Below are 18,696 nucleotides of genomic sequence, written 5' to 3'. Positions count from 1 at the left end.
TTTAATAGTGTTTTAAAAGTGTAAACTGGTTATTTAGTGCATTTTTGACGTGGTAATTGCTCATAGAAAACAACGAAATTTAAGAAAAGTTTTTTATTTATAACTTTTAAATGGTTAATAATATTAACCCTCCTCTCCAGATTGTTAATAGGGGGGCCGAAACGCGTCGTTTGGTACCCCTCCCGACTTTTCCGGACCTTTTTTAGGGGTTGTTACCCTACATTAGAGAATTACCAAAACTTGCAACCTCCCTTAAAAATTTTGCTCCCTATATTTACCATAGTTTTCAAATTTTTTGTAAGTTTTGTCGTACGAAAAAATGATCATTTGTAATAATTGTTACGAACTATCATAAACTCGTATGGGCGTAATAGGAAAAATACACCACACAGTATGTCAGCGCACTTTCACTTTCACTTCGATGTGCAGACTGTCTCAGCGTGCATTTTGCCGTGTTATGTTTGCACAAACCGTCTCGCATGCAGTCTGTGTAAAATCGGAAAATTTTGATTTTGGTAGCCGATACGCATAGCGAGTGTGTCGTATACGGTAAAATTTCGTCTTACAAAATGGAGCAAGAAAAATTTTTTAACACGGTAAATTTTTTTTATTATCTGTACCAAGGTGTATTAAACAAGGTGGTGTTGGGGCGACAGCTGAGTTTTTCGCCGCGGAGGCCATTACGTCAAAATGATGTGTTTGTTGTAATTCATACCAATGACAGTATGGACATCAGCGTATAATTTGTTAGTGTAATTTTTTACTTATATACGGCCAACACCACCTTGTTAAATACGCCTTGATCTGTACGGTGTATGGCGAGGCGAATTTAAACAAGGTGGTGTTGATGGCGAATTTAGATTTTCGGCGCGGTACTTCTTAATGTCAAAATTATGTGTTTGTTGCCTTGCTTACAATAAAGGGCGTGTGTGAATCGGTAGCAAAGTTCTATGGGGAAAGCTGTTGAATAATATTTTTACTATGGTGAGACAGTTTTGCCAATCTGCTGTGTGAAATGAAATCTTTTTTGACAGCAGTAAATTTTTCATAACCGCAGATTTATGCGCAATAAACTATTACAAATTGAGTGAAACTAATATTTTAAGAAAACATCTACCATCATTCATTGCAGTTCATCAACTTAACCTTTTATTTTACGAAAAATTACACACAGCAGCAATCTTTGCAATTGTCAAAATTTTCTATGCATTTGTCAAAAATTTCACTAGCCCTATGGGCTACTGAAATTTTATTCACCTCAAACTTGTCAAAAATTTACTTGCCGCGAACTTTGTTACCGATTCACACACGCTCAAACACACAACTTTGACTTTGTATAAATTCGCCTTGGTATATGGTAAAATGTGTTGTATGCTCGTTACAAGGCGAATTTATATAAGGTGGTGTTACTAGCTCAGCTGATTTTGTGTATGTGTTTCTCCGCACGGCTTCTGATATCAAATTGAAAAATTTTGTTTGAATTTCTACACACACTCTTACAGATTTTGACAGTTTATGCCGCCAAAGCAAAACCAAAATACATGTAAATTTTTGTTTTTGTACTCCTGCTATCACCTTATATTAATTCGCCTTGGCTCGTTATGCGCAGACCTACTGTGTAGTGTATTTGGCCTATTCAATCAAGTAGTGGTGGGTAACGCAGCCAGCATTCGTGCGCTGATATCATGAAACCAGCGTCATGCTATCTTCTTTTGGCGCCGCTCAACACTAATTTTATTTCAGCTCAGCTGAATCAGCTGTAGCTGCAAAACAAGCTAATTTTTCTTCCATTTCTTTTAGTTTTCGAGTGGCGTGGTGTTCTTGTGAGTGAATTTTCCGAAAAAATAAAACTAGTGCAGCTTCAGCGTCTTTTGTTCTACCGGTGTAATTTTTAAGTACGTTCGTACTTATCGTTGCAATTACAATTGGTGTCAGCATATTAGTGTAAGGTGCAGCAAAATATTGCGATATTTGGTAAGTTCCTGGCATTGTAGTTATATGTGTACACATACATATCGTCGCCTGGGTAAAAGATTGTCGTATGTTAATTGCGGAGGTTGTGGGAAATCGCCATTGAAGTTTGGAATGCAATTTCTCAAAAACGCGAAAATAGATTTACTCCAAAGTCTCTGAAATAGTTACTAGTTCACAAAATTCTTAAATTATTTAATGTTTATTGTTAATAAGTTTTGAGTTTATGCAGGATTTTCTTTAGTAAATTTTTGTCGTAAGCTTCATTTGTCCACAATTTGGCAGCCCCTTTGTATGAAATACGACTAACCCCTCTATTCTAACAGTGTCACAAAACGTAGCTCATCACTGTTGTGATTTCAAGTGCGCCGAGAAATGTGTCACAAAAATTCGATTTTGAGTGTAGAAAAACACACAAAAATTAAAAAAACTGAATTGAAGCGGCAAGCTTTGAGGCGCGGTAGAAATCACAGCAGTGATGAGCTGAAGTTTGTGACTTTGTTAGAATACGGCTGTAAATGTAATCAAAATTTCTACTAAATTAACAACACTTTTTACTCAATATGTCGGAAACTAAAGGAGATATACAAAAATGAAGAATGCCATTTTTAAGATTTTGATTAGTTTAATATGACTGCATCACTAACAAAATTTTTACTAAATTATCGAAAAAATTGTAGTCAATGGCCCGTAGTCATAGTCAAAATAAAGTCGACTTTAAAGTTAGTTGCAGCTTTTTTGACAGATATCTCATTGAAAATTATGTCAAAAAGCTGCAACTAACTTTAAAGTCGACTTTATTTTGACTATGACTACGGGCCAATATCTCGGAAACTAAACGAGATATCTAAAAACTGATAACATCATCAATCGAAAGATCTGATTTCCAAACATGATGCAATAATACAAGGTGTTGTCGGTTGGCAGCTTCTCGCTCTAATTCCGCCATATTGACTGCCTTAGGTGAAACAGTGTTACTTCTTTAACAATTGTTTGCCTAATAATATAGTTGAATGTTTTTTATTTTTTCTCAGTATATAAATTTTGTTTTCTCAAAAAGGTATTTTATCTTATTTTATTTCATTTCATTACGAATATACTATAAAAAAGCAAATTTTGTTTAGAAGAAAACATGAAATTTTATATTTTTCCTCAAATGGCTATTAATTTCTTCCCGTTTTTCTTCTTATTCTACTACTAGCAGACCCGGCGAACTTCGTCCCGCCCAAAATTTTTATATAATTCATTGAAACTTTTTGGTCCAACATTTTCACCAACAATTCACGTTTACGATTTTCATTGGCACATTTGTCTGCTAAGATTAAGGTTTGGTGGTAATTTGCCGCTTTAAATAACCTCAGGAAAGTGTTATATCCGTTCTTGAAATTCTCCAGTTGTGCGGCATTTCATAGCACGGTTATTCGCAAAGCGAAATAAATTTTTTCGTCTTCACTCCCTGGCGGCAACAATGACCCGGTTCTATAGTGAATGTCCTAAAAACTTTATAGTATAGTTGGTGGCAATTTCAAAATGGGTGCGAATCATTGTTCTACAGAAATGCAATATACATATACTTATTTCAGACGAAATACCTTAAAAGTTTGAACGCATAATAATATTGGAAAATCACATCCATTAGGCCAATTGCAGGAGCGTTCGATATACTCAATGGTGCAACAGGTCGATTTAATCTGACCTTCACGGCCCCTTTTCTCACTTGGCTATTTTTAGTAATAGCTCGACTTCAGCACCACTTGGCAGCACGTTTTTGCAATAGTATTGCATACATATTTAAAACATTAGCCAAATCGGATCATAAATAAGATTTTTAGTAATAACTCAACTACAGCGCCAACTGTCGGATTAAATTGTGAAACTAAACCATCCAGAGACCCACTCAAATACACAAAAAGTTTCGTTAAAATCCGTACAACCATTTAGGAGGATTTAACTCACAAACACACCTACAGAAGAATAAAAAAATTCATTCAAAGATAGCTAAAGGTCGGTACGTTTGTAGGCGATATGTAGCATGAGAAATTCGGTTTGTATGGGAAGTGCCACGGCCCCTTTATGTATAGATTTTTTTCAGCCTAAAACCATCCTTGGGACACGTGCGGCAGGTGGCAGTTTCAAAAAAATCAGTTCAGCCGCTCTCGAGCCTTGCGAAAACTAACAAACGGCTTTCTAAATATATATTAGTTGAGATATATTATAATTATATTTTGACAGTATCCGTTGTTTCTGATTGGCGCAAAAAAATCTTGCCTAGTGACGAATTCGCCCCTTGATATGGTCGTTACTTAAAGCTATTTATATTCGAAATTGCATGAAAATTGGAAAACAGGAATCTGTAAGCTTATCCAGGCAAAAAGCTACCTACGTACCGAATTTTAAGCAAATCGGACCGTAAATACGATTTTTTCGAATAGATCAGTCCCTGGCCCACTTCTCGGAAAAATGGACCACATATCCTAATATATGCTAAAAAACTACTTACGTACCGAATTTTAAGCAAATCGGACCATAAATGCGATTTTTTGGAATAGATCGGTCCCTGGTCCACTTCTCGGAAAAAATTGATCATATGTATATGCTAATATATGCTAAAAAGCTACTTACGTACTAAATTTTATGCAAATCGGACTATAATAAGATTTTTTCGAATAGACCGGTCCCTGGTCCACCTACCCGAAAAAAGGAAAATTTTTTTAGTCTAAAACATGGTGGTTACCGAAAGCTATTTGTATACAAAATTTCATGAAAATCGGACCAGCCGTTCGCGAGATTACCTGTTACAAAAAAAAGGGACTTCTCTTTATATAATTAGTATAGAAGTATAGATAGTAAAAATCGTCAAAACTGCGCTTACGACAGTCTTTTAGCCAGGGGACGATATGTATGTAGTTGTGTGGCTCTTTGTTGTTTAATTGTTAAAAGGTACATTTAGAAATTCCCTGTGGGGAAAATCTCTAGTTTTGAACTGGGGCGCTTCTAGTACATTTAGTACCACTACTAGTTCGCGATAAATCTCTTTTGCATGCAAACAACTGGCGAATTTAACACAGCGATGTCATAGGAATTGGAAATTGTCACCCGCTGCATTACCTTTTCCATAGTTCAGAACCACTCCTAAATTCGACATATGGGATCTAGTTCGCTTTGCACCCCATTTTCTATAGTTTCGAACCAGTTGTAAACGAAAAAAGTAACAAGATGTTTTCTTTTTGGATTACCATGGTAGCAAATTTCAATTTTTTGCAGAGAAATGTATTTTCAATCTGAAACCAAATTTGTTTGAATGAATGTAAATTTAATTTTGCATTTGAAAACACGTTTACATACCTTTGGCTGTAGCTGAATTTGCAGAGGTGCTGACTGTTATTGGTTATATTCCAGAAGGTCCCATAATGTTAAGATGTTAACACAAATATTAGTTTTGTATTACCAAACTATGAAAAAGCGTCTGCGACGTGCATACTGAAAGCGTATTTGAAAGAAAACCCCGCCAAGCAAAAATCTATTTAAAGTAAACAAGCCCCCCGCTGCATCCCTTTTTCAGTAGTCTCCAACTAGTTCAAAATTCGCCAGATGAGATCTAGTTCGTTCTGCATCCCTTTTTCTATAGTTTTGAACCAGTTCTAAATTCGTCATTTTAGATATAGATTTCTAAAATTGTTTTTTAAAAGTACCACATATCGCCGCTTTTGAACTGGTGGCGATCTAGTTACTATCGGACTGGTTCGTTTTTGGCGATAGAGATCTAGTACGGAACTACAAATTTGGTTCACCAGTTCGGGGTTTCCCTACAGGGTTGTGGTGGCGGAAACTTTCCTGTATATGTGTATATACATATATGTATGTGCGATGGTTAAAGACGCACAGGTGGAGGGGGCTTGATACGTTTAACGGCGCTTTTTACTGAGATTATAAACCCCCATTTACAAAACTTCTACTACTGATTTCCTAGGTCGCCAGGCACACCTTAAAAAAAAAATCAGATTTTGTAGTATACGTGTACGTTAAAAATGGACAAACAGTAAAGAAAAATCGACGACCAATCGATTGCAATACAAAATTCTTAATGTTTATACCAATGAGGTGCTAACTTAGGGTTTACACCGGATAATACTGTCATGACAACAATGTCAAAATGATTTTTTATTTTATTTTTTTTAACAAAGCGAATTCATATTACAACAAACACATCATTTTGACATTTTTGTCCGGTGTAAACCCTAAGGCTGCGTTTCTTTATACATACATTCCGGATAATCCCATTTCACAGCCGAAATAAACAGAATGGGATGAGGCGTTAACATATCATCAGGAATGTTCTAAAAAATAAGTAAACAAAAAAGTTTATTCCAAACCTTCAGAATTTATTCCAAACATTCAGAATGAATAAAGAAAGAATTATGAGCTATGCAAGCGTGTCGAAATTTTCGTTGAGTATCGAATTTTCTGTCGAACAGAATTTTGCTTTCGTTGGTGTAGCGAAGTGTTAGAAAATTGTGAAAAACGTATGAATTTGCATTTGTTTTCTTACTTTTTAGAGGCTAGACACTAATTTGGAACATTTTTTTTATTAATTTCATGCCGTTCTAAACACAAGCTGGATCGGCTGGTTTTACTTGTGAAAGAAAATCCCAATACTCTGTTGGCTGTTTATAGTTTTAATATATTTTAAATAGATTTGGATCACAAAATTTCTTAGATTTATTGTATGTCAAAATATATTCGAAAGACTACACTTAAACTCTCTTAAACGTTTTCTGCTCCTGGCCAGTTTTCTAAGTACTCATTTTTACCACGTTTTTATAAACTCGCTTTCTTTTTTATTTCGTTTTTATTTGCACAAATTTGTAAACAAAGCTTCTCAGATGTGAAAAATATACTATTGTGAAGAACCTAAACGAGCGAAATTCACAAGAGTGCTATTCTTCGTCGAAAGAGCGCCATAATACCAAATGAAAATTCGTTCGATCAGCACTTTCTACCACAGTCATAATAGGGGCCTTAGTTTTTAAAACCAAAAACTATTACAATGTCTTCAGCGTAATATTAAATAACACAAATCACTTATATTCAGAGACATAACTATTATAAGAGAAAATAATAAAAGTCAATCAATAATCATTATATTAAGATAAATAATTTTCGAGTCATCTATAACTATTATTCTAAGACTTATATTATAAAAGTCTTTTCATAGTAATTATAGAGAGAGAGTCTTCAAAGACTTTTATTTTAAGACTTATAGTAAACTAGTTTTTCATACAAATTATCATTGAGATAAATATTTTTAAGTGTTCAAAGACTTTTATTTTAAGACTTATATTATAAACGTCTTTTCATAATAATTATGAGGGCGAACAAATTTTTTGAGTCTTAAAAGACGGGACTTGTTCAGGAGCATTTCAGGATTAGTTGGGGGCCAATTCGGGCTATGTGGGGACCTAGTTGGGGAGTAGTTGAGGACCAGTAGGGGCTTGGTTTGTGACCCGTTCGGGACTATATACAAAATTTTTCCGCACTCATGATTATTATCAAAAGACTTATAATATATGTCGCAAAATAAGTCTTTGGAGACTTAAAAATATTTATCTCTCTGATAAATATAATAAAAAGAGTTATATTATATAAGTCTTAAATAATACTTATCGAAGACTTATAATTCTTACGAAAATTTAGATGGCTTTTTGAAAACTCCACCATGAAATAATTATTATTCTGGGTCTCTGCTTACATGATACTGATGTACAAAAATTTTCTTTAAAAATATTCATACTTTTAAAAAATAATTGTACTAACACATTTCCCAATACGACTGCGCAATTAATAAATTTACTATAACTCTAATTGATAAATCGCACAATCCTATCTTAAGCGCTTAACGCTAAAAATAAAATAAAAGCTTAATAAGTCGAGATCAACTATTTCTGCAACTGAAATTTCCAATTTCGAATTCAGCGAGAGTTGACATAAATGGTGGTTTTATACCCTGATACAAAAAAGAAGGTAGTTTCAATAAACAACTTTTTGATGGATTCTGAGATTATTGAAGCTTCATAATTTGATCGTGTTGCTAGTAGCGTTACCATATTGTTAATATTCGCTACTCGACTCACACACCTGCTATCTGAGAGCACTCTTCAACAATCCGACATTCGCAAGCAGTGGAACCACATTTCCCGATCATTAAGTACCGCCGCCGAAGAAGTAGTTGGATTTCAGCGAGCCCGAAAAAACAACTGGTACGATGAGGAATATCAAGAAGCCGCAAAGAAAAAAGACGCCGCCTATAGGGCCACGCTGCGATCTGGCGCAACGCGAGCCATGTGGCCGTTATAGGGAACTGAAGAAGGAAGCGAGACGTATTTGCCGCAATAAGAGAGAGGCCGAAATACTTGGGTGCGAAAAGCTTGAGATGCTGGCCGACAGGAAGAACGCCCGCAAATTCTACCAGAGGGTTAGGCGACTTACGGAAGGTTTCAAGACCGGGGCGAACTCCTGTAAGAACAACAATGGTGACCTAGTGACCAATGTCCAGAATGTGTTTAAATTGTGGAGGGAACACTTTTACAACCTACTGAATGGTAGCGGCGCTGAAAGTAGTGGAGAAGACGAACCCGAGTCCCCAGTCGATGATGATAGAGTAGCTGTCCCACCGCCTGACTATGACGAGGTACGAATAGCGATTACGCGGCTGAAAAACAACAAAGCTACTGGAGCTGACAGCCTGCCAGCTGAGCTATTCAAGTATGGCGGCGAGTAGTTGATAAGGTGCATGCATCAACTCTTGTGCAGAATATGGTCAGATGAACGCATGCCCGACGACTGGAATTTAAGTGTGCTCTGCCCAATCCACAAGAAAGGTGACCCCGCCATTCGCGCCAACTACCGCGGGATCAGCCTGCTAAGCATAGGTTACAAAGACTTATCGAGCGTATTGTGTGAAAGACTGAAGCCCACCGTCAATGATCTGATTGGGCCTTATTAGTGTGGCTTTAGACCTGGCAAATCCACCATAGACCAGGTATTCACAATACGTCAAATCTTGGAAAAGACCCGCGAGAAAAGGATCGACACAGCGACTTTAAAGCCGCTTTTGACAGTACTAAAAGGAGTTGCCTATATGCCGCTATGCCTGAATTTGGCATACCCTCAAAACTCAAACGGCTGTGTAAAATGAGGTCAGCTCCGTCAGAATTGGGAAAGACCTCTCCGAGCCGTTCCCCACAAAACGGGGTTTCAGACAGGGCGACTCCCTTTCATGTGACTTCTTTAATCTGATGCTGGAGAAGATAATAAGAGCAGCAGAACTGAACCGCTCAGGAACAATTTACTACAAGAGCGTGCAATTACTGGCTTATGCCGATGACATCGACATCATCGGCAACAAAAACCGCGAAGTCTGTTCTGCCTTTTGCAAGTTGTATAGGGAAGCAAAGCGAATGGATCCGGTGGTAAACGAGGACAAGACGAAGTATCTCCTGTCATCAAACAAACAGTCAGCACATTCACGCCTTGGTACCCACGTCACTGTTGACAGTTACAATTTCGAGAAAGTAGAGAATTTCGTTTACTTGGGAACTAGCATTAACACCGATAATAATGTCAGAAGCATGGACAATGACAACATCCGATGAGGCGGCTCTTGGAGTGTTTGAGAGAAAGATTTTGCGGAAGATTTCCGGGCCTTTATGCGTTGGCGACGGCGAGTACCGCAGACGATGGAACGCCGCTTCGAATTTTTTACAAATGAGCAATTGTCAAAAATCCCCTTTTTAATCAAAAAGTTGTTTATTGAAACTACCTTCCTTTTTCTATCGTGGGTGGCACACTTCTTGTGCTTCTTGCGTGCTTGGTTGTTTATCATATATATTTCTAGATTCGGCATTTTCTCTATTGTCAGTTTCCGAATTTAAAGTTTGGCGTTAAAAGCTTTGCGTCTTTGTTGTTGCATGTTTTGTATTTAAAAAATATAAGTGATAAACATGATAGTGATGAATATATTTAACATCACTTTAAAATTTGGAGCGATAAAAATAAAAATGATGGCATCAACACAAGTAAACTATTTTTCAAATACGCCACATGCAAATTCAAGATTGAGCCGAACAAGTGAGGAGTTTATGGAGTGCTTTTAAAAATATAACTCCTCACAGAGTGATAGTACTTTGATGGCTTTACGAGCTCTGTTTTTTGAAATTGCAAGTGTGTAGTCACATTATTTTTTATTTTAATACACAAGAAAATATTTTAGTTTTGCAACTCCGAGTTTAGTTTTGGAACTCTCCCGCTATGCAAATTTACATCGTTAGAGCTAATCTTCACACTTTTTGATGAGCAGCAGGGGCTCCAAGAAACAAGTAAAGTTTTGAAAGGGGCTTATTAGAAGAAAAAAAGTTTAGGAACCTCTGGTTTAGACACTTTTCATGAATTTGCCAAAAGAAAAACCTCTGGCAAAATCCTGTAACTTATTACTCCCTGGTTATAGTGCACGGGGCGAATCGTAACAAATCGCAGTCAATTCGTAAGGATCTATTGATTTTAGATGCTTCCGTTTTACGTTGCGTTTCTTCTTCTTATTTGGCGCTGTAACCGCCTAAGCGATTTTGGCCGAGTTCAACAAAGCACGCCAGTCATTTCTTTTCTGTGCCAACTGATGCAAATTGGAAATGCCAAGTGAAGCCAAGTCCGAGAGAGCTGCAAATTTTGCAAGTAAAAATTTTACTAGCAGGAATTTGCTGGAGTCAAAAAGTAAGGTTATGTTTCGAATTCAAATGTAAACAAACTGAAACATAATAAGTGAAATGAAAATATGGATGAAAAATTTAAATCTATTGTATATTTTTTTATTTTTATTATAATGAAAACTATTCCCAATTAAAAAGAAAATTGCGCGCCAAAACTTAACCGTCAGAAGCAGTGAAGTGGGTGCCAAGGCGCGAATGTGCTGACTGTTTGTTTGCTGACAGGAGATACTTCGTCTTGTCCTTGTTTACCACCAGACCCATTCGCTATGCTTGCTTATACAACTTGGAAAAGGCAGAACAGACGTTTACGTTGCGTTTACGTGCATTATAACCATTTGCATTCATTGCACATACAATAGATAATTAAGTGACAGTTCACACCGGTTCGTTACTTCCAATATAACCCAGGCATTATTGGGAAGAGTAGCTCTCTTACTCTCTCAAAAGTTTTCCCAGTGAGAGAATTTTCACGTGCCTGAACGACTTACTGTAATTTCTTCAGCTGCCATCTCTACCGGATAAAGTTTGAAAGTCGCATTTAATTTAATTTTCACTCTAGACTTTCTTATCTCTCTGTATCTCTTTTATCATGCATATGTACACATCACAGTTAATTTTGTAACTAACTTTTCACATTTCAGCTGTACGTCTGCAACGGATATTTAAGAGATCGGCGTTATTTAGCCTTGCTTTTGGCTCCTTTGGAATATCGTACAAGAGCCCTTGAATTCGTTGTAATTTTGTAAGTGACGGGCAAAACTCATTATTAATATTAAAGATGCAGTATTAATCAATATATGCAATATGATTTCATAGGGTAAAAATGTCAATTAATAAGAAGAGTGGCGTGTGGAAATACTTCACCGATGAGGAGGATAAGAGAGTGAAATGCAAGTTGTGCGGTCAGCAGTTGTCTGTGTCAAATAAATCCACTTGCAGTCTTATTCGTCATATGGACAGACGGCACCAATATCGGTACAACAGGAATTCTAGGCAGGAGCACCTTGAAGAAGAAGTACTTATTAACATCGAGGATAACAGCCGTGATCTCATCAAGCCTCTTCCAATGAAGAAGCAACGTCTAAGCAATCAACAGGTAATAAAAATTATTGTTCGAGAGTATCATCCCTTCAGTTTAGTAGAAGAAGTAAAACTTAAAAGGGTGTATCCCTTGAATGCCAATTATAAGCTTCTAACCATTAAAACCATTTTCGGGCATATGAGCGTACGTAAGAAATTCTCTGACAAAAAGGAATCAACTGCCCAAACCCACGGGAACGTAAAAACCCCCTTTTCCTGCCCGAAATGAAGCATCAAATCGCCCAAAATTAAAACAAAAAAAGATTTCAGCTGCAGTATTTTTTTAAACATACTTAAACATAAGTTTGTTTGATCGATCACAGAGTGGTGTCGTGTAGAAATGTTCATCAAAAATCAGTTCAGGTCAATAATAGAATTTCAAACAACGCCACCCTGTAACTTGGCGGAACATATAAAGGGTACTCATTTAAAAGCGCAAAACTCTTGCAAAGTGGGCAAACTGTGCAATTTTAAACCCTCGCAAATGAAATGTCAAAATTTGTATGGAAAGCCATTTGCACAAAAATGGAATCTTTGCGCGGCAATTTTGATGAGTACCCTTATAATTTTTAATTTATTTTCGGTTTTTCTTAATTACGAAAAAGCATCTGTGAAGTACAGAACGAAATCGTATTCAAACATAAAAATCTCAAAAAAATTAATTTGTTTAATATAAACAAAAGGTCGTTTGGTGCAAAATCATTTGTATTTGAGCTTTAAACAAACAGGACATAGTTAATTTCTTTTTTTTTTATTTATTAACACAATTAAATTTGTAAAACCAGACTTCAATTTCCAAGTGATGCACTTAAGTGGCAACAACAAAAGCCGCCTGAATTAACTCTCAAATTCTGAGCACGAAATGTGTTTTCTGCGATGCGTACTTCTGGACATTGTACCATTTTACCAGTCCAGATTGTGCGGGAATGCTTATTCAACTTTCAATTTGTTTTGACAACATTGAACAGCTGATGATTTGACACTTTACCAGATTTTGCCAGCAAAAATTATTCGAATAAAATCTTGCAATTCTGACAAAGAGAGGGCCGATTTTACTCCCCCATTTTCCCCCTACTTTGCCAGAGAGCCGAGTACGGGTGCGCTTTCTTGCAACTTCTCGCGAATCAGGAAAGGCAACTATTATTTGGAGATTTGCTAAATTATACGCAAATACACAGGCAAATAAACAAAAGTACTTGCAAAACTTGATATTTTTTCGCTACTCAAACAAAACACGTGGTTGGGTTTTCTTTAAATATTCGTATGTTTTTCGAGTAATTTTTTTGTTATTTTTTTTTTTTATATATGTATGTACATTAAACTGCATCACCAAAAAAAGTTGCGGTTTTTCCGCCGGGATTACAAAATTTATTATATTTTAAGACGTCCACCAAAATATTTCAGAAAAATATTAAGAGTTAAGCAAGCTGGACCGATTTGAAAATACCTCCAAAAATCAAGTTTTTTATGAATAAAAATAGTTTCTTAAAGAATTTTTTGAAAAAAGTCCCCTCAGGTATGTGCGATTCTGTCGGTGCGAATCCGTACCGACGAAAATTACAACAATGCAGACCACAGTTTTAAATTAACAGCCACACACTTACGCGATTTTGCTGCAACGATTTATTCGAACATTCACCGTTCTTCTTTTAGTCGTGCCAAAATCGTAGACTTCCGCGTTTCGAGAACGAAAAATGCCAATGACGGATTTTATAAGATTAAAACTAAAAAAAAACAAAATATGTTTGATGTAGTAAAGTTAAGTTTATTTTTGTTGAAAAATGCCACCAAACAAATTATGAGAAGTAGGCAACAATCGTCAATGGCAACAAATTGGCAACTTACCGGCTTATTGCCGTGGTGACAAATCGGCAACGTCATTTCTTTCATGTCAATTTCGGAATAATTAAGTTATCAAAAATTCCCAAACTTATAAATTTCGTGTCAAGAGTATTATTCAAAAATGTCTAATTTACTCCAGAGACAGGATTGAAAAAATAGGAAGTTTCTATCATGATGAGTTTCTATGTTACAATTTTGCATACAAAAAACAAATGAAGTATTAAAAAGAATCAAATTATTCCAAAAAACGACTCATTCAGGTAATAAGAAAACGACTCGCCTAGGAGAGTTGCCTTCGGCGGACGTTTTAGAGTGACTGGTGAAAAGAAATCGATACGATGGCGATATTACCGGTAGTAAATTTGTTTCCGAGGGCGACACGTTTTCTTATTGCCGGCAACAAAAATTGACTGGTGGGATATTTTTTGTTAGACTATAATTCAACAAATCCTCAATATTTGAATTTTTTAACTTGAATATTTAGAGAATTTGGGCGGATGCAGTTCTATAGCCCATACATTTTCGGTCTAATCAAGTGCAAGTTTCTAACGGCATTTTTAGCATTTGAGTTTCGTCGTGAAGGGAGTGCGGTAGCGAGCCATCCGGTTTCGGTCCGGAGGGCCGTGTTCTGGCATGTCTGTAGCTACGTTCTCTGCACCCTGCTAGTCCCCTGCGACCACACGGGCGCTGCAGAGTTTAGAACCGGCCGAACAATTTGGCCTTGTATGTTGCCAACAAGGTTTGTTTGTATTTGTCCCAGGTGCTGCCGGCTAGCGATGTGACAATTGCGATTGTATGCGCCAAGAAGGAAGGCAGAATATCGAAGGTAACTCCCAGAATGTTTGGCTTATTCACCGTCGGAATTGGTTCATCCCAGCTGTAGTCTGACCCCCTTCGTCCAGGTGAGGAAAAGGTTTGCCAAAGATTTCACAGTCGTGAAGGTTAGGCACCTTGGTTCCAGGAGAGAACCGTTTACTTTCGAGCACAAGTCATCAATTCCATTCCCAAACAGCATTATCGAGCAGTCGTCAGCATAGGAGACAACAGAGACTTATCTGGTTGTTGAGGCGTTTTACAGGCTCTTTAAGTGCTGGTTCGCACCTTCGCGTTGCGCGAGCTGGTAGCCGTGGGGGGAGCCGTTTGGCTTGAACAACAAGGTACCACAAAGCTTGTGGTGCGCTGTAACACCTAAGGCCTGAGCAGGTTCTTCGATTGCAAGAGTTGCACTTAACTGAAGCGGAGTTAGGATGGAGTCGGCAAATGCAGGATAAGTTTTGGTCCGGGTTGGACTCAATGCCCGCCCGGAGAAGAAGGATGCGGAGCAATTTGGCTGTGAGGTATTGCTGCACGGACGCCAAAAAAATGTATGGGATTTGCCAATTTAAACGGGATTATGTCGCCGAAACAATAGCCCTTCGTCGAGTAAAAGGCAAGCCATTCCGGTACGTAGAACCGGCTATCGTGGAAATATGGTTATGATTCTTGCTGTCAAATTTTTCACTAGCTCTGTTGGCTCGGCAATTTTTATTCTCTTTATGGTTGCCAAAAATCGACTTAGAACTTTGCAATCAATTGGCGCAGCCCTTAGAAATAAAAGATTTATGAAGACGGCCCGACACGTCCCAGTAAGAAGTTAAAGATTTTTGCACGAGATTTTTCTTCTGGCAATTCGTGAAGTGTCAAACCACGATGTACATATGCGCAAATGTGAAATACAACTGTAGCGTAGCAAACTTGTGTGTCTATACCTGTACATAGGGTGGTCCAAAATAGTCAAAAAAGTGTTCAATGTATTTTATATGGGAAAAAATACTTTATATATTTTATTGTTTTCGGTATACAACAATCCTAGGGGGTGAGAGCATAAAAATTCCGACTGTACTATTCCACACACATTTTTGGACCACCCTGATGCACATATATGCACAAACAGAACAGAGCGGTAAAAAGCACTAGCGAATGAAAGCTTACATCCGGGAAGCAAATTTAAATCCACTTTCGAATTATATTTGCCTATGCAGTTTTTAACTAAACGAATAAACTTAAAAAAATTGTAAAGGCTGACAATTTTGTTATTGATTACACTTCATTGTAGATATGTGCTTACCAAATCTTGTATTAATCATAAATTTCATACTTCTTTCAACTAGAACTTCGAAAAACAAAGTAACACTTCTGTGCGGAATCCACCACAGGATGAGCGGGATTTGGAGTACTCGGAAGATTCTACTCAAATACAAAAAGATTATACATCGCTAGTGATGTATCATGACGATGATTGCGCTATGGATAATGAACAAACTCTTACTAATGAAATTCTTGTGAAAAACAGGACGCAGCCTTTGCCTAAAAATGAGGCTACTAATTTGGAAAATTTTACGTCGGATCCTTTAATATCTGTGTCGCGTGTGAAGCCGTTTACTAACAAATCGCAAGGATCGGAGGCTAATATAAAATGGGAAGAAATATTTTCGCAATATATATTATGCGAGCTTTATAGATATGAGTACAACGACGCGCAGAGGTACATACATATATTTCTTTAAAACTACAGCCAAGGCACATTGAACAGGTAGTATCAGTAGATCAGCTGATTTGATTTTTTCCCCCAAATTATTTGCTCTCGAAAATGTCAAATATTTTTAATTTCTTCTCACAAAAATTCTAAATTGTTAAAATCTATTTGCATATGAAACCCTTGTCCATACAAAACAAGCAATTGAATAGCAGCTTTTGGAACGTTCGCCCAACTCAGCAGCTAAACCGCTGATTACTGGGTCTTGCAACTGGGTAAGAAAGATTATTATTATGATTCACAATTTTTATGATAGTTGATTCACAATTTTGAAGATAGTTGAGTTGTAAATTGGTATTGTTGGACACAACTCGACTCAGCTTTGAAAACATAATTCGTAACTAGTTTTCATTTGATTGATTGTGATTATTTTAATATCATTGAAATAATATATTATTATTAAAATACCAAAATTTTCATCGAATTTCCGGCTATTTCAATGGCTACAGTCAACTGAAAACAGTTGTGAACGGCAATAGCAATGAATAGTTGTCTCAGACACAACTCAACAAAGTTGACTAAGTTGAGTTGTGAACCATAATAAGCGCCTTTTTTCCGATCTCAATTTTTTTATTTTTATTTGTATTTCACATGGCTCGTTTTGAATTAGAAGAAAAAAAATCAAAACAATTTTTGACACTTTCGATACCAGAAGCAACAACAAAATACACGCAAATGTTGTTTTGCTCTAGTGCTACTACCTGTTTGATATGCCTTGGCTAAAACTAAAAACAATTGTCGAACTTTTTTTTTTTATCTGTATTTCTTTTTCGTTGAATATAGATTGAAAGCACAACTCACGCAAGTTTGCCTAAATTTTGAGCCACTTGAACAGGACGAATAATCAACTGTTTGCTTAATTTAATATATTCAGTTTTATAATTACTAATGTATATTAGAATAAGATAAAATATATATAAATACTTTTATTATTGCTATATGTATTTAAGTTCAGTTTAGAAAAAAATCTGTAAATTACAGTAGTTAAAGAGACGAAAATATCAAATCAGTTGCTCAATCAACACCACCTTGTATTGATGCGCCTTGATACTGTGCATATATATTTATATGCTGCCAAAATTTTACCTAGCCCCATGAGCTATGTAGGTTAACTTCTGTCGTTCGTATTCACCACGAGAAATTTAAAATTTTTAGTTTCATCAGTCAAAATTTACTATTTTTTTATCAATTGGCACATGGCGTTAGCGCAAACCAAGGCGCATCTAAACAAGGTGGTGTTACTTGAACAGCTGCTATGCTATTTTTGTCTCTACACTAGGACAGAAGAATGTCATCCAAGGCGAAATGGTGTAACTTCAGGATGTCTTTCGTTTTGACATTCTGATATACCAAAGGGCAATAACAAAATACACGGAACTTTTAATAAGCAATTGCTATCACCTTTATGAATGCGCCTTGAGCGCAAACCAACTATCCGACAAAGAACGTAAATCTATTACGTTCTTTTCATCCGACAAACGTGGTATATCCAACAAATTTCTAGGCAAGTACCACCACAACAAACCTGTAATATGTATTAAATGTGAAGAAAAACATATGAGAAATACTAAACAATTAACAAGAAATCAGCTAAAAACATTTTGTTTAATCCAAAAAACCCGTTAAGTTTCACAAGGTCAAAAATGACCTTAAGGACAAATTGGGTTCATAATTTAAGGGACTAATTAGGGGTAAGTTTGCAGAATAAAATTTTTTACAAATTATGACCGTGTGACGGTGCCCATATTGCTTTGCTTTGGACATAGCAGCATCGTTTCTTTACAGATAAATATCACTAATTATTACTAGTTTTGCTGGAAAGCGTTTCTTAAGTTATTTTTTGGCCTACCTGCTAGTTTCTCGTAAATTATTATTTTTTTACTTTTGAAACGTAAACAAGCGAGGTTACGCACAGTCATGGCGCAATAATAATAATAATTCCACCATGATGGACAGGTTCTTTAATTTGTTTCATTATTGTAGCTGCTACTAAATCCCGCTCGGCTCGGCTCATCCGTCAACGTCGTCGTCAGGGTCATCTGAAGGGAGGCAGAAGAAATGCGCAGCTTTCATTCGGTCCATAGGGACAGTGGCGTTAGCTGGGCGGGGTTTCTGCTAGTTGTCGTTTCTTAACTTTTTCTTTATTTCGCTTTCGGTGAGCGTAATTCTGTAATTTGTCGCATTTTTTCTTTTTCCTGATGGCTGCATTTTTTTATTCATTCTGAACGTTTGGAATCAACTTTTTTGTTTACTTATTCTTTAGAACGTTCCTTGTGATATGTTGACGTATATTTCAAACGCATTCTGTTTATTCCGGCAGTGAAATGGGATTATCTGGAATATGTAAAGAAACGCAGCCGATAAATATCTGTTAAAAAAGTCAAGAAACAAAGCTAGAGTTTTTAGCATCACGTTGCCAACTATTTTACGTGGATAAGTGAGTGGAGTTGCCAAAAGCCAGAAATT

At 36.6% G+C, this 18,696-nt stretch overlaps 1 protein-coding gene across 1 annotated transcript; it reads left to right on the top strand.

Annotated features, from left to right (window-relative positions):
* Positions 1 to 1,854: 1,854 nt before the first annotated feature.
* On the top strand, positions 1,855 to 17,162 carry LOC118737744 (zinc finger BED domain-containing protein 3-like). The gene is made up of 5 exons (XM_036468475.1): positions 1,855 to 1,976; positions 11,383 to 11,475; positions 11,550 to 11,829; positions 15,806 to 16,179; positions 17,014 to 17,162. The coding sequence occupies exons 3-5, from the start codon at positions 11,557 to 11,559 to the stop codon at positions 17,072 to 17,074; spliced, it is 708 nt and encodes a 235-aa protein (XP_036324368.1). The 5' UTR covers positions 1,855 to 1,976; positions 11,383 to 11,475; positions 11,550 to 11,556; the 3' UTR covers positions 17,075 to 17,162.
* Positions 17,163 to 18,696: the final 1,534 nt, after the last annotated feature.

Source organism: Rhagoletis pomonella, unplaced genomic scaffold (assembly GCF_013731165.1).
Source record: "Rhagoletis pomonella isolate Grant_MI unplaced genomic scaffold, Rhpom_1.0 Rhpom_scaffold_00004, whole genome shotgun sequence".
Taxonomy (NCBI): domain Eukaryota; kingdom Metazoa; phylum Arthropoda; class Insecta; order Diptera; family Tephritidae; genus Rhagoletis; species Rhagoletis pomonella.
Note: the sequence above shows the minus strand (reverse complement) of the source record. Positions and strands in the feature narration are given on the sequence as shown.

Bases quoted from the DNA above. Each gene is read 5' to 3' on its own strand.
- LOC118737744 (XM_036468475.1), top strand. From the start codon at position 11,557: ATGTCAATTAATAAGAAGAGTGGCGTGTGGAAATACTTCACCGATGAG. The intron at 11,830-15,805 runs GTAATAAAAATT...TCTTTCAACTAG, and splicing joins AACGTCTAAGCAATCAACAG to AACTTCGAAAAACAAAGTAA. The intron at 16,180-17,013 runs GTACATACATAT...CGTTGAATATAG, and splicing joins GAGTACAACGACGCGCAGAG to ATTGAAAGCACAACTCACGC.